General features: G+C 40.0%; 1 protein-coding gene across 1 annotated transcript; it reads left to right on the top strand.

Moving 5' to 3' along the window:
* Positions 1-2,377: 2,377 nt before the first annotated feature.
* On the top strand, positions 2,378-3,406 carry LOC311242172 (protein SSUH2 homolog; the record flags this gene model as incomplete). The annotated part of the gene is made up of 1 exon (XM_084331121.1): positions 2,378-3,406. One exon carries the CDS (start codon positions 2,378-2,380, stop codon positions 3,404-3,406), a length of 1,029 nt encoding a protein of 342 aa, XP_084187247.1.
* Positions 3,407-16,801: the final 13,395 nt, after the last annotated feature.

Genomic DNA, 16,801 nt, shown 5'->3' with positions numbered 1-16,801 from the left:
GAATTTGTAAGAATGAATGAATAACAATATGTTATCTATGGTGTACGATAGAGATTCATCTTTCCAACACAACAGAAAAATATCAAGATATCCCCTTGAGGTTCCATCTTCGGTCAGGTATCTGTGTTGGTTTATAGTGGTGTATATAACCTACCATGTCTCATCATCATCGTCGTCGTCCATCATCATCAGCCCTGTTGTAGACCACTTAACATGTGTCCTGTTAGCCTTGTCTGTCCAGATGGGGCCATTGTTCCTTCTTGCCCATACAGTACATACATTTGGCTACACCTTTAGGCCCAGTCAGATAATGGATACACATTAGGGATACAAGTAACTCTATTATACACGGACATAAGGAGGATCAGAGAGACAATGGACTCTTCCTTATCTGCCTGACAGGAAGGACCCGACCCTTTCTGTTTTCACCCAATCAGGATTAAACAGGAAGGAAGCACCTCCAGCTGGACCCAGGAAGCGAAACGACGGCGCGCAGCACGGCCATGATGGGACCCCACCTTGGAATCACCGGCATGTGACTAATCTTTGGTCCCCTGACCGAGCCGGCTCTCTCTCTCTCTCTCTCTCTCTTACACCCCTTTATCACTGCGTGTGGGGGGCCAGATTAAGGGCACATTAATTCACGACGGGGAAACCCTTTGGACCCTGCCGCCCTCGGGCAGCGCTCGACCCGCTGACGGAGACGGAGAGAGAGAAGGAGACAGGTTGCTGTTTTTGTCACTCATGAGTGTCTGACACAGTTCATATGCCAGAGAAAACGGTTTAGGATTTGCAATGAGTGAATTAAAATCTCATTATGTAAAAGGCTGTCAAAGTTAACGCGATATTAACGCGTTATCGCCCGATTCTATTAACGCCACTATTTTTTTTACCTCACGATTAACTTACAAAATATATATATATATTATTATTATTATTTTTTTTTTACTAGACTTCACTCAGGTGTATTATTGATGCTCTCATTGATACTATGTTTGTTTCTGAAGTGTGTGTGTGTGTGTGTGTGTGTGTGTGTGTGTGTGTGTGTGTGTGTGTGTGTGTGTGTGTGTGTGTGTGTGTGTGTGTGTGTGTGTGTGTGTGTGTGTGTGTGATATAGAGAGAGGGGGGTGAGAGAGATGAGGAAGGGGCAAGAGAGAAAGAGAGCTGGGAGAGTGTGTGTGAGAGAGAGACGGGGGGGGTGTGATTAATCAGCCCTTGTGTGGGTGAATGTAACAAGTTCCTAACGTTTTCTGAATCTAATGAATGGAGCAGTGTTTTAACAGTTTCTTTAGAGAGAGATAAGCATAACTTCATGGATTTAACGACCAACCCTATTGTGGGGCCCCAGAGGATTAAGACTCTGAAATTACACTCACAGGATATAAAAAGAAATAAAAAAAAATATATTAAAAATATTTATAATTTTTTTTTAGTTATTTTACTTTTTTAATTAAAAACGAAGGTTCGAATGTCCGTTCGAAGAACCTTGACGAAGTTTGAATCCCAAAAACAAGCTTCGGGGACAGCCTTACCAAACATTATTTATATTATTCAAATGGAACTCAAACATGTTCCGTTGTGATGTCCCAGTATGATGTCATAGTAGCCATTCTAGAACATTTGTGATGTCACAGTATAATGTCATAATAGAACATTCTAGAACATTTATGATGTCACAGTATGATGTCTAGAACATTTGTGATGGCACAGTATGATGGCATAATAGAACATTCTAGAACATTTGTGATGTCACAGTATGATGTCATAATAGTACATTCGAGAACATTTGTGTTCTATATATATTCAACAATTCTCTCAGAAGATCTCATTCTGCATCTTGAAACAGTACTGAACAGGACTGAACACAGACTAAACAACATAGACTGACGCCTGCATTTCTCAACCAAGGTGCCTTGCCGACCGTTTAGCTGTGGAAAGGTGAGTGTCCACAACGGCTAGCTAGCTGTTCTACTTGAATACTGAATGTTAATATTGAATCAGACAATATTGAATACTTTGAATTCAGGTTGACAGTTGACATCATTTGACAGTTGACAGGGGGCTGGAAAGTTGATTTAATAAAAGAAAAAAGACTCATTTAATCAGATGAATCACTTTATTCAAATTGAGGATTTAGTTTGAGGATTGTCGTGGATTTTGACTAGTCATCATTGGTTTACAGACCACAACAGGTTCTCGCCCGGTATTAAAGCAAACAGTAACATGGTCATGCAAGAATCAGGTCATCAAATGAAGCAAGGAGATAAAGGTTCCGAATACTCACGTTTATCTGAACTGGATGTGGTGTTTTCTTTTGGCAGCTTTTCTCCGAATCAACTATCAACACACGCCTGCTTGGATTTCATCAAGAGGAATCATGTACAATCCTCAACAAGGAACGGCTGTGTATGCCCCGCCCCCGCCCTCGGCCCCCCCGGCCAGCATGTTTGGCAATGTGCCAGGATATGAAGGAACTGTGATCGGAGGAGGTGGCTATCTGCCCCCTCCCATGCCACTGGAACCCCTCCCCCCTCCCCAGCCTGCCCCTGGAATGGATGACTGGAGTATTCCTTCTATCACAGAGGACGTGGCCAGCGAGGCGTTCTTGATGTTTGCCTATTCTCACTGCGGCTGGAGCAAAAGCCCTGCCAGGGACGGGGTCATCACCAATATGGAGGCCTTCAATACGTACAGGTATCGCCTGGAGACGTTCACTGAGTCCAGGTCAACAGCATGGGCCCACAAACCTCATGAAGGTGAGTCAGCGGACTTCTACACTGACTTCTACCCGCGGCCCTGGGAGATCGCAGCCACGCCCCCTAACTTCTTCGCCAATCACACGGAAAACATCCGTGTGCCCTATACCTCCTCCATCAAAGAGTGTCATAACTGCCATGCCAGAGGAAGGATGCCTTGCCGTGAGTGTGATGGATCAGGATCGGAAGCAATGGTCGGGTGGTGTATAAAGTGCAACGGTCATGGATCTCGTGAATGTGACGTGTGTAATGGAAAACAACAACTTCTCACATACATCAACCTCAAAGTGGACTGGATCAACCATGCAGAGGATTTTGTAGTGGAGCAGAACAGTGGTCTCCAGGCTGACAACCTGGCCTCTGTCACTGGGAAGGAACTGTTTAAAAACAACCAGCTACTGGTGTATCCGGTGCTAGGTTTCCCTGACCCATCCATCTCTCAGGCCTCAGAGCGACTGGTCAAAGAACATCAGGCCAAGTACCTCCGAACCCACAGAGTACTACAACAGAGGCAGACCATTGAATTGATCCCCATCACTAAAGTAAACTATAAGTGGAAAGGAGACCATCATGTTTACTATGTTTACGGCAACGAGCATGAAGTCAACAGCGACGACTATCCTGCAACCTGCTGCTGTGTGATCATGTAGGCCTAGAGTCGACACACACACACACACACACACACACACACACACACACACACACACACACACACACACACACACACACACACACACAATATAACGTAGATCCTGCATGCTGAAGATTCAGCTCCAAACATAGAACTACAGATCTTAGAACCACAATGCCGAAGGTCCCGCTGCAAACATGGAAATGCATATCCTAGATCTGCCATGCTTAAGATCCCGCTTCTAACATAGAAATGCTTATCCTAGACCTAGCGTGCTGAAGATTCCGATCCAAACCTGCCCTAGTGTGGGCATGGAGACAGTGCAGCCTAGACAGTGATACCTACAGTAGACAGTGATACCTACAGTGATACCTACTGTAGACAGTGCAGCCTACACTCTTAAAAATTTTACGGGACTTTCAATGTATTATTTTACAGATTACTTTTGTTTTTCTACTTTATGTGTAAATGCCATAAAAATACAGTAAATAACCTTTAATACAAATATTAACCATTAAATAAAGGTTGTAATCTGTAAATTGATTTAATAAGAATTATCTTTTTTTTACAGGATTATTCCATTGCTTAATTGTCTTGAATGTTAAATTACATGTAAAACACCTAGAATATACATCATTTTACTGTATGTGAAAATAAGGCAACTTTCTGTTTTTTTGCTGTTAAACTTTAAATGTAATGTTAAATAATGTTAAAAAATAAGATGAAAAAAGAGTAAAAAACCTTCAGTTATTCTACAGGTAATTCTTTTTAAATACATGTATTTGCTTAATTGTGTTGAATGTTAAATTACATTGAATTGTATGTAAAAACACATAAGATACTCATCATTTTACTGTATGTGAAAATAAGGCAACTTTCAGTATCTAAAAAAATTATGATCAAACACCTTCAATACAGGACTTAAAGTTCAGCAGTGAAACACTGTTATTTCACAGGTTTTTCCTACATTTACGATAAAACACCTTCAATTAAGTGACAGAACTTAAAGTTCAGCAGTGAAACACTGTTATTTGACAGTTTTTTCCTAAATTATTACGATCAAACTCCTTCAATAAAGTGACAGAACTTAAAGTTCAGCAGTGAAACACTGTTATTTCACAGGTTTTTCCTACATTTACGATGAAACACTTTCAATTAAGTGACAGAACTTAAAATTCAGCAGTGGAAACACTGTTATTTTACAGGTTTTCCCATAATTATTACAATCAAACCCCTTCAATTAAGTGACAGAACTCAAAGTTCAGCAGTGAAACACTGTTATTTCACAGGTTTTTCCTACATTTAAGATGAAACACCTTCAATTAAGTGACAGAACTTAAAGTTCAGCAGTGAAACACTGTTATTTGACAGTTTTTTCCTAAATTATTACGATCAAACTCCTTCAATAAAGTGACAGAACTTAAAGTTCAGCAGTGAAACACTGTTATTTCACAGGTTTTTCCTACATTTACGATGAAACACTTTCAATTAAGTGACAGAACTTAAAGTTCAGCAGTGGAAACACTGTTATTTTACAGGTTTTCCCATAATTATTACAATCAAACTCCTTCAATTAAGTAACAGCACTTAAAGTTCAGCAGTTAAACACTGTTATTTTACAGGTTTCCCCATTATTATTACAATCAAACCCCTTCAATTAAGTGACAGAACTCAAAGTTCAGCAGTGAAACACTGTTATTTCACAGGTTTTTCCTACATTTAAGATGAAACACCTTCAATTAAGTGACAGAACTTAAAGTTCAGCAAGTTTCAAGTTTCTTTAAGTTTCAAGTTTCAAGTTTCTTTAATAGTTGTCATACAGAAGTACAGAATACTTTCATACAAAATGCTTCTTACTGTTACGCTCCAGAGACTGTGCTAGACAAGATAGTATCAAATAACATAGTATAGCATGTAATTTAGAAGAAGAAAATGAGGTCACAGTGTTCGGTATAGACATATGTACAATGTTCTGAGTTACCATATAATATACAATACTATGCAGTGTACTAATGTACAGTACTATATAGTGCAAAGCAGAAATGGGATGAGGTACAATTTAGGTACAATTTACAGTAAGGTGTACGAGTTGTAGTGCAATCCTTCATCAATAAATATAAAGTGTGGGGAGTGGGTGCTACAGTGTGTTTGTTTAAAGTGGGTGTGTGCTATAAAGTGTGTGGAGTGGGTGCTACAGTGTGTTTGTTTAAAGTGAGTGTGTGCGTGTGGATGTGTGTGCTATGTGCGTTTGGTGGTTGTTGTTGTGTAGTGTTCATTGTTCGTTTAGCAGCCTGATGGCCTGGGGATAGAAGCTTCTTCTGAGTCTTTCTGTGCTCGCCTTGAGACTCCGGTATCGCTTGCCTGACCGCAGCAGTTCAAAGAGGCAGTTGTTCGGGTGACTGGAGTCTTTAATGATTCTCTTAGCCTTGCCCTTGCAACGCTTGTTGTAAATGTTCTGGAGGGTGGGGAGCCCCCCTCCAATTGTGCGTTCGGCTGAACGTGTCACTCTTTGTAGTCTGCTTCGGTCTTGTGCAGTGCTATTCCCAAACCAGGAGGTGATGTTGCCGGTCAAGATGCTCTCTATTGTACATGAGTAGAAGTTCTTAAGGATCTTCTGACTGACTTGGAACTTCCTTAGGCGCCTGAGGAAGTAGAGGCGTTGTCGTGCCTTCTTCACAACACTGTCAATGTGTGTGGTCCATGTCAAGTCCTCGGATATGTAGGCTCCGAGGTACTTAAAGCTGTTGACTCTCTCAACCGGTGCCCCGTCGATGCTGAGGGGGCTGTAGTCCTTGACCCCCGACCTCCTGAAGTCCACAATCATCTCCTTTGTTTTGCTGACGTTCAGGGAGAGGCTGTTTTCCTGGCACCATCCCGCCAGGACCTTGACCTTGACAGTGAAACACTGTCATTTGACAGTATTTTCCTAAATTATTACGATCAAACTCCTTCAATAAAGTGACAGAACTTAAAGTTCAGCAGTGAAACACTGTTATTTCACAGGTTTTTCCTACATTTATGATGAAACACCTTCAATTAAGTGACATAACTTAAAGTTCAGCAGTGAAACACTGTTATTTTACAAGGTTTCCCATAATTATTACAATCAAACTCCTTCAATAAAGTGACAGAACTTAAAGTTCAGCAGTGAAACACTGTTATTTCACAGGTTTCCCCATTATTATTACAATCAAACCCCTTCAATTAAGTGACAGAACTCAAAGTTCAGCAGTGAAACACTGTTATTTCACAGGTTTTTCCTACATTTAAGATGAAACACCTTCAATTAAGTGACAGAACTTAAAGTTCAGCAGTGAAACACTTTCATTTGACAGTATTTTCCTAAATTATTACAATCAAACTCCTTCAATAAAGTGACAGAACTTAAAGTTCAGCAGTGTAACACTGTTATTTCACAGGTTTTTCCTACATTTACGATGAAACACCTTCAATTAAGTGACATAACTTAAGTTCAGCAGTGAAACACTGTTATTTTACAGGTTGCCCCATAATTATTACAATCAAACTCCTTCAATTAAGTGACAGAACTTCGTTCAGCAGTGAAACGCTGTTATTTGGCAGGTTTTTCCTACATTTACGATGAAACACCTTCAATTAAGTGACATAACTTAAGTTCAGCAGTGAAACACTGTTATTTTACAGGTTTTCCCATAATTATTACAATCAAACTCCTTCAATTAAGTGACAGAACTTCGTTCAGCAGTAAAACGCTGTTATTTGGCAGGTTTTTCCAAAATATTTGCTATATATTCTCTGTATTTTTACAGCCCAACTGCTGTATAAAAATTCAAAATTACATTCAAATTACCTATTATTTGAAATCCCTTTAAAAGTATCTGGACAAGACATTTTTATTTTTTAAATGTCAATGCACATTAGGGAAAATTAATGATGTTCAAATAAAAGCCCAAGTTCTAATCTATCAGTTTTCATTTCATATTTCAATCTGCTCCAGAGGCTGATATAAAAGGTTTTATTAACTGACAATTCTGAAAATCTTTCCAAAAAACACTAATTGCATAGGTTTTAATAGGAGTTTTTAGCAGGCGTTTTATGTCTAAATGGGTTAAGTATTCATTTTGCATGGTCTCAGCTGCACTCCAGTTCAACAACCCACAAGCAAGCACTCTTCTCAGTATATTTGGAGTTCATACATACAGTTGATATACCTTGTAAAAGTCAGTACAGTTAATGTGTCAAAAGTAGAAATAAGCATGTAAAAGCTCTATTCTCCAATGTGGATGATAATCTGCCAATGGTGAAAAGGAAACGACTATATATAGCATAATATTGTATAGTGCTGAGAGATGAGTCGGAGGTGGTGTCTCGAAGGAGAGCGGTATTTATTAGCACAACATTTATATATATATATATATATATATATAAATCATATATGGAAATCACAACATTTATATGGAATGTCACTGTAAACCAGTGTTAATTTTGGCAGCTATTTTCATTTTAGTTTTAGTCTTAGTAATGTGTCAAGTGCTCCTTTTTTGTTTATCATATTTAGTCATTTTCATTTATTTTTTTCATTTTAGTAAACGGATGACATTTTTGTCTATCTTTAGTCAATGGAAAAAAACTTGGCAGAAGTCAGAAATAGTCAACATGGAACATATTCTGATTTAAATTGCGTATTTATTTTTTAACCTAGGGGAATCTGAGTCGGCGGCACAAGTAATACACAGGAAGGGTGCACTCACTGTCGATCTGTGAATGGAGAAATAACATATTAACATTTAAATATTAAATAACAGTAACAGCAGCCAGTGTAACAGTGTCAACAACACTAACAGGATACTGTGTTTTGTAAACAAACAAACACAGTACAGTAGTAGTTGAACTTGAGTAGATAATAGTACAGTACAATAGTGTATAGTACACACAGTAGCAATCTGATTGCAATCTGCTTGCATAAACATAAAATGATAAATCACATTTTGAGGTTGTTGTGTAAAGTGCCACATGGTGATGGAAGGTCTGGTTAGGGGTTAGATTTAGAGGTGGTCTAGGTTTGGTTAGGGGTTAGAGTTAGAGGTGGTCTAGGTCTGGTTAGGGTAACTTAGGGGTTAGATTTAGAGGTGGTCTAGGTTTGGTTAGGGGTTAGAGTTAGAGATGGTCTAGAGGTCTGGTTATGGCCTCTATTAACCAGACCTAGACCACCTCTGACTCTAACCCCTAACCAGACCAAGACCACCTCTCTGACTCTAACCCCTAACCAGACCTAGACCACCTAGGCTCTTACTCTAACCCCTAAGTTAAGTTTGGTGATGGTCATTGGTCAGTGCTGGGCTGCTGCTGGCAGCGGTTTATTCTATAACAACATGATACTGTAAACTAAACACAGTAGTACACACTGATTGTAATCTGCTTGCATAAAAACATACATTCTGAGGTCAGTGTACTGTTAAAGTGCCACATGGAAGAGGTCTGGTTAGTGGTTAGAGTTAGAGGTGGTCTAGGTCTGGTTAGGGTAACTTAGGGGTTAGATTTAGAGGTGGTCTGGGTCTGGTTAGGGGTTAGAGTTAGAGGTGGTCTAGGTCTGGTTATGGCCTCTATTAACCAGACCTAGACCACCTCTGACTCTAACCCCTAACCAGACCAAGACTACCTCTCTGACTCTAACCCCTAACCAGACCTAGACCACCTAGGCTCTGACTCTAACCCCTAAGTTAAGTTTGGTGATGGTCATTGGTCAGTGCTGGGCTGCTGCTGGCAGCGGTTTATTCTATAACAACATGATACTGTAAACTAAATACAGTAGTACTAGTAGTACACACTGATTGCAATCTGCTTGCATAAAAACAAACATTCTGAGGTCAGTGTACTGTTAAAGTGCCACATGGAAGAGGTCTGGTTAGTGGTTAGAGTTAGAGGTGGTCTAGGTCTGGTTAGGGGTTAGAGTTAGAGGTGGTCTAGGTCTGGTTATGGCCTCTATTAACCAGACCTAGACCACCTCTGACTCTAACCCCTAACCAGACCTAGACCACCTCTAACTCTAACCCCTAAGTTAGGGTTGGTGATGGTCAGTGCTGGGCTGCTGCCTGCTGGCAGCGGTTTATTCTATAACAGTGTAAACGTCCGTGCGGAACCAAAGTGCTCAACCATAATATACTATAATGTGTATATGTACTGTATATCACTTTATATACATGCCAACACTAATTTATTAATCATATTGTAAATAAGCTGTGTATACCAACTATGGGGTGCTCTTTGCCATGTGTGTATGGATATATATATATATATATATACACACACATACATATCCATGGCAAAGAGCACCCCAGTTGGTGTACAGCTTATTATTTATAATATGATACAGTATTTATGGGATATATATATTTGCGTGTGTCTATATGTGTATGTATACAGTATATACAGAACAATGCTATAAACATCATGTATGAATATGTATCATGTATGAATATGTGCAGGTATATATGTGTATAAAAAAAGGTAGTCTTCAGGCGTAGGGCCCGGCAAGCTATATAGTGCTTCTCCCTAGCCCTTTTTGGACAATGCTGCAACAGCAGCTGGTAAAACTTGCGATTTATGACCATTGTCATGTGTCCAATATAAAAATTAACTGAACTGAAAACAAGAATGTTATTCAACCTCTTTCTTCCAGTGCTGCTGTATCTTGTTTCGCTTCATTTTAGTCCTGATGGCTCTGGATTCTCTGTAATACACACAAACAGAAATGCTATTTCAATCAACCTCATGGAGAAATAAAGAAGAAATTGCATCAGATTGATGTCCAAATCTTCAGAATTTGGACATGAGACCATTCTGATCTTGTGAGCTCACGTTTCACTGCCCACATCATTCTGGCAAATCTCCATAGAGAGAAGTTTGTAATCTACGAGAAGAGGTGGTTTAGGTGTGACAACAGTGAGAAGCAACTGTTCATTTCAAAACACCAATGGCGGAGGTTAGCGTAGATGCTGCTATTAACATTAGTTATATCTGAAATGAAATGAGTTTCTTAATTGGAAGAGCAAAGAACAGGAAGCAACGAGGGCGGCGTGTCTCTCCCACGCAGACCCTCGCCGCTGAGAGATCGCGCTGTGCAGGTGAAAAGATGCGACGGCTGCCTCCTTGAGTACCGGAGGGGACACGTGATGCAAGGCTTCGTCCACATTGCAGCCGGCTTGTGGGAGGCATGGCCTAACAGCGTTCGAGACAGGGGAGGGTAGGGGGAAGGGTAGGGTAATTGGACAATACGAAATTGGGGACGGGAGAAAAATAGAAAAATGGGGAGAAAAAGTAGATAAAAAAAACATTTATTTCTCGATAATTCACCGCTGTCATGGGCAACGCGCAATAATGACCGCTGTCAGGGGCAACATAGCGCTATTGACCAATCACAATCAAGCATTTTGATCGCAGTCACGAAAGCTAAGCATTACCATTATGCACAACTGCACTACATCAGTGCAATCAAGTCCACACACCTGCCGGGTGCCGGCGATGACAGAGGAGCCACAGAACAACTGAGTCTGCATTTGATCTCATCTTGTCGATGGTGTAAAATGAATTAGGTATATTGTTAGTAAGTTAGCCATGTAATAAGCGGGATAATGTATAGCTATACTCTGTCAATGTCGCAAAATATTTGACCTTCACTGGGTTTAGAACACCTCGGCTGTGCCTCAGTGTTCCAGAACGCAGTGTCGGTCAATTATTTTGCGACAATGACAGAGTATAGCTATACATTATCCTTTACTTAACTTACCACACAGCAATATGCATGGGGTTGTGGGAAGATCCTGAGAGTTCACATCTGCTGCAAGACAGGTATCTTCAACATTTATGAGCATCTTGTTTTGGTCTTCTTTGAAGTGAGCTAAAAGCAGTAACACAGTCCCAACGGAGTCATCACAACCCGCAGCCTGGATTTGAGGTTGGAGTTTTCCTGCAACACTATCTCTTTCTGGGCACAGACACTTGAAAAATCCCAGGACTCTTTTGTATTTTACATTCATGGCCTCTTGGAATTCTTCATTTATCTGGACCCCGGTCAGTTCATTGAAATGAGCCTTCAAGCCAGTTGTGTTGAAAAAATAGCTATATCTTCAATCTTTCAAAATGTTCAGTTGCTATTGCATGCACTCATCTGTGTTTCATTACACACTTGAGTGCATGCTTACCAACTGTCCGTCTGCAACACTACTATCACCGACATCTAAGAAGGGAGATCCCCCCTTGAACGGCCCTTCTAAGGTTTCTCTCCTCCACACTGCCTGTGGAGAATTTTTTCCTATTGTTAGGTTTTAGTGAGTTTTTCCTTACCTTCGCGTGGGGTATGTCTGGGAGTGCTTGCATTCTTTCATCTATTTGCATTTATTTTAAATTTGTTGGACCTTATGGTGTCCTTGTTCTATTCTTGACCTATTGTTATGTTTTCTTCTTGACTTGTTTAAAGAAGAACTGTACGGCCCATGGGGACATTAACGTGTAACGTGTATCTTCAAGGATTCTATTTACTAAAGTGTCAGGATCGTATAGTGGATCTCTATCGTATCTCTGCTGTGGTACTCACACGTTTTGTTCAAATGTTCTTATAAATGATTTGGAGTCGGAGCCAGGCGCGAAAGGTACAAAGACAGTCTCGCCGTCGTTTATTGGAAGATCCAAACAGCTTAAAGTTCTTGCCAACTTTTCTAGGTCTAAAAGCATCTGCAGCACGTCTCGATTGGATAGGTTTTCAGCATAGGTTTGGGGGTCGTCTCAAGATGATGTTTCTCCGTGCCTTGACGTGGTCTCCTGGTCTCCGTGCGTCCTCTTCCATGTCTCAGATCTGTAGTACATATAGGGACTCGACAACCCCTCCCCCATTGATCGAGTCTCTGAGATGTGATGTCACATGCCAAGGACTCCAATGTGATTGGCTTACCACCCTAGGAGACTGTCTTCCTCTCCAAATAAGGAGGTGAAGTAACTTATTTCGGGCCGTTTTCAAGGACTAAACAGTTATTGTTTGATCAAAATATATGAGTGAATACTTTGCTTAACAGATTGCAGAATGGGTATAGCACAGTATAATACACACACAACTCTTGCCAACGGGATCTAAATTAGCAATCACCTTTTTGGATAAGTTTACATCAGGCCCGCTCTTTTTTCAATTTGGTCTTAACCTCTTCTTTCTAAATGAACAATAAAATATTCACTCTACTTTACTACATGCTTTTTACTATTACATTCCAGATTATGCTAGATCATCTAAATCCTATTTAATTCAGATTTAGATCATTGTGGTTACAGTAGTATGCAAAACTCCCTCTCTTTTTTATTTCATAAGCAATGTATTTAGGACTGTTGTTTTATTTAATTTGGTCTCTCTCTGGTAATGGCTTTTTACCTATATTAAACTAGAATCTTACTTCTTTGATAATGATATGTTTTAATCTTATGTGTGGCTGTTTCCCTTTATCCGCGAGTCAGATTATTCCACTTCTCAGTGGTCAATCCGTCTATTTCTTAGTGTCATTGTGCTTGCTTTTTCTTAATGTGTCTCCTATAGTTATCTGTTGATTAATAACTTGCTTATTTTAGAGTCTTAACTTTCTGCATTTGTAAGTCATTAATCTGTTTTGGACCAGCTGCTAAGTTATTTCCTCCTCGGCCTTCTATCTCCTACTCAAATCTAAACCACCAACTGTCTTTCTAAGGTATGTGACCCTGTAACCATCTTATCTATCTTCCTGGCTTAAACTTAAACTGTCACAGGAGGGGAATAGCACCATGGTTTGGTCTGTTTTTACCCTAAAATACACCAACCCCTCCTTCTGGTGTCGGAGGGGTAGGCTTTTATGGCGTTACTGACCTCGCCGAGTGGGGTGTGGGGAAACAGTAATCTAACCCTCAACAAAAGTGCATTCCTTGCTGTTTGCTTTGACTTGAGCGTCATTCCTCTTTAAAGCTGTGACCATATGTCTCCTTAAAACCCTAACCTTACTGTACCGTACATTTTTGATTCAATTAATTTACGACACGTGTGTTGTCGGGCCTTATAAATAAATTTGATTTGATTTGAGTTAGCATTGTTAGCATTATTAGCTAGCATGCTAGATAGTATACTAGTTAACTGGTAAGTGAGTTCTTATGGGAATAGTATGATCCCGTTCAGATACCATCACCGGGCTGTTATCGTTTGACTAAATGTTATCTCTGTGCCGTGGCAAATAGTTTGGAGCTTGTTTTAGCAAATAGTATTGCATATTATTACAGCTACTAACGTTAGCTAGCTAGCATGCTAGCTAACGTTAGTCTGCCATTTTGTTTTGTGATTAAAATGTACGTTTTTAATAGTTACATAAGCATTGTTGTAACTAGTGTTAACAAATACTTTATTATAGTTCAATTGTGTTAAACTTGGGACACAGCCATGGCTCTATATTTTATTTCGTTTTGTATGTGAGGCATTTTAGCTTGAAGTTGTTGTGTTGCATTGTGGGTCTTCAGCACAAAGGAATCCCTTGCTGAGGGTAAGATGGTTTTCTGTCTGCTCAGACTCAAAATACTTAATTAACATGATCTGTGCTTCATAAAAAACAGATATTGTTTATCTGGTTTTGGTTATTTTGCACAGTAAATACTTATTCAGGCCTACCTGCAATTCAGAATTTAATCCAGCAGGGCGGCAGTGATGTTCATTCTGCCCTTTGAAAGACTGACATATTTGAACTTCTAGCTTCTGCTACTCTAAACATATATATATATATATATATATATATATATATATATATATATATATATATATATATATATATATATATATATATATATATATATATATATATATACAGTCTTGATAAATTGCATACAAGATTTTTTGAATATTTTGATCGTCTTCTTTTTAGAATTCGCTGGCAATCATCGCCACCCCCAAGGCTATCAAGGTGAGTTAACTAACACATTCTCAAATCATGTTTTGTTTTTACCACCAGACATGCGCTAGGTATATGGAGCTAGGTACACTTGCTACTGTATATGGTGCTCATTGATAACTACTTTGATGGTGCTTATTTTTTCCTTATTTTGTTAATTATGTTGCTCTTTCTCTAGGAATGCCAATGTATAACTCCAGCCCCTATTACCACACTGCCATTGATTCAGCTCAGTAAGTATTATCTTTCAATTCAATATTGTCTGTCTCTCTCACCCCACTTCAAACTTCACACCTTTATCTGTGTTTTCATCTCTGTCTTTCTGTCTCTCTCACCCCGACCCCCTCCACTTTACACAACACCTACATTGCCAAAGCCTTTGTCATTTGATGACACAGCAGTGCTATGTCTGTCTCTCCCTCTATCTCTGTCTCCCTCTCTCACTGGCATAAAAAATGTATTGTCGTATTCAATATTTCAGAGATTCTTCGCCAGAGGAACTTGAAGCCATTCCTGAATTACCACCAGAGACCAGCAGTTGCACGCAGGCAGAGACTGCCTGTAGCGTGAGTTGAATTTTATACACAAGTTCACTGGTGTTTATTCTTATATAATACGTCTCTAAAGACGTATGTTTACCTTTGCATTGATTGGCGGATTTTTGACTGAAGACATTGGATCTTTCCTGCTCTCCCATCCAAGTCCCAGGTTGTAATGACGTAATCATGACACTTAGTTGATTTTGAGTAGACAATTACTCGTTGCATCTGGGCTCATAGTCGTCTACCTATCTTACCATATAGGAATGACCGCTACACCGTCGCGCCAATAGCGGCCGAGGAAGGGAGAGTTAAGCGACTTCTTTGTCATTCAGACAGATTCTCCTATCTGCACCTATCTGACACGTATAGCCACTGATGGTGGAGAAGTGCTGTCCAATTAGCCATTTTGGGGAAATTCAGGCATAAAATAATATTCTGTTGTGTGTCACTGTCAATCCAATATTTCAGAGATTCTTCGCCAGTTGCGGGAAGTTTGTCACCACCTGAAGACGCAGACCACCACCTGAAGCCCATGTAGAATTGTGAGTTGAATTTTATACACGATAGATCAGTGGTTCTCAAACTTTTTACACCAAGTACCACCTGAGAACGTAGCTGGCTCTCCAAGTACCACCATATGACCGGCATTAAAATACAGTCTATTCAGCTATGCACAGTTCATGCAGGAGGCAAATGTATTCCTAATACCATTATTTATTGTTAACTTTTGTCAGACACAGCCACAATGTACAAAGGGATAGCACTAGAACTAGCAAACGCTTCCACACAACTCATACAATGCAAGGGGCATTGAGAACATAATAACTAACATTCTCACATAGCAAGTGAGAAAATTAAGAACAACTGTATTTCAGCAAATGTACTTAATTCTCTCTCTATCTCTATCTCTCTCTCTCTCACACAGCAAGCAATTGTCCATCATTCTCTCTCTCTCACACACACACACACACACACACACACACACACACACACACACACACACACACACACACACACACACACACACACACACACACACACACACACTCACACACACACACACACACACACAATTATTTTGTTACAAAAACTTAATTTCCTGCATTCTGGTGCAGGACTTTTTGAAATTTTACCCTTTAAATGCCAGTTTGTGTGATGGCATCACAAATTATTGTTAAAATAAACACACAAAGTAAAATATGTTCAATAGGATAGGAGCCCCGCATTTAGTGATCTAGGAGGCAAGTATTTTGTAATGAGATCGGATAGATAGAGCAATCACAAAATAAAGAAATGAGGCTCATCGTGCTCGCAAGCCACTGTCTAAAGTCTAATTGTGTTCTCAGAGGGATGACACTGGTGATCTACACCTCTACCAGAGGCCAGCAGCCAGAGGGGGACCCTGCTGACCACAAGGCCATCTGAATCATCCTATGCTGAATTGACATGGATGGCATCTCCCTTAAGCTGATGTGAGTATAACTTGCATGTACAAACACACCCACTCTATCTATATCTCTCTTCTAGGACATGTCATCATCATCAAACCTTTATTTAATTCTTGGGAGAACAGTAGGGTTGTAAAAAAAAGTGTAACATCTTCAAATCATTATTAACACATCCACGCTGTAAAGCGTTATTGCCCACCATGCTTTGACCGCCAGATCTCGCTGTACAGCGTTATTGAGATCAATATTGAATTTTTTCGCCATGGCATTCAAAATTCATATATACACCTCCGACGCTGCAGCTGGACCCTACGGCTCAATACAACGACGGCTCAATACCGCCACCTGGTGGATGGTCGGGCGAGTTACACTCGAACAACAGGAAGTGGGGGCTGTGCGTCGATTAAATTCATCCGGCCGTCAGGCATTGTTGCAAGGCTCCCGACAGACTATAGTACATATGGATCGCTTTATAAACTTAATAATCGATATGATTTCGGCG

Source organism: Notolepis coatsorum (assembly GCF_963971535.1).
Source record: "Notolepis coatsorum genome assembly, chromosome: 15".
Lineage (NCBI taxonomy): Eukaryota > Metazoa > Chordata > Actinopteri > Aulopiformes > Paralepididae > Notolepis > Notolepis coatsorum.
Note: the sequence above shows the minus strand (reverse complement) of the source record. Positions and strands in the feature narration are given on the sequence as shown.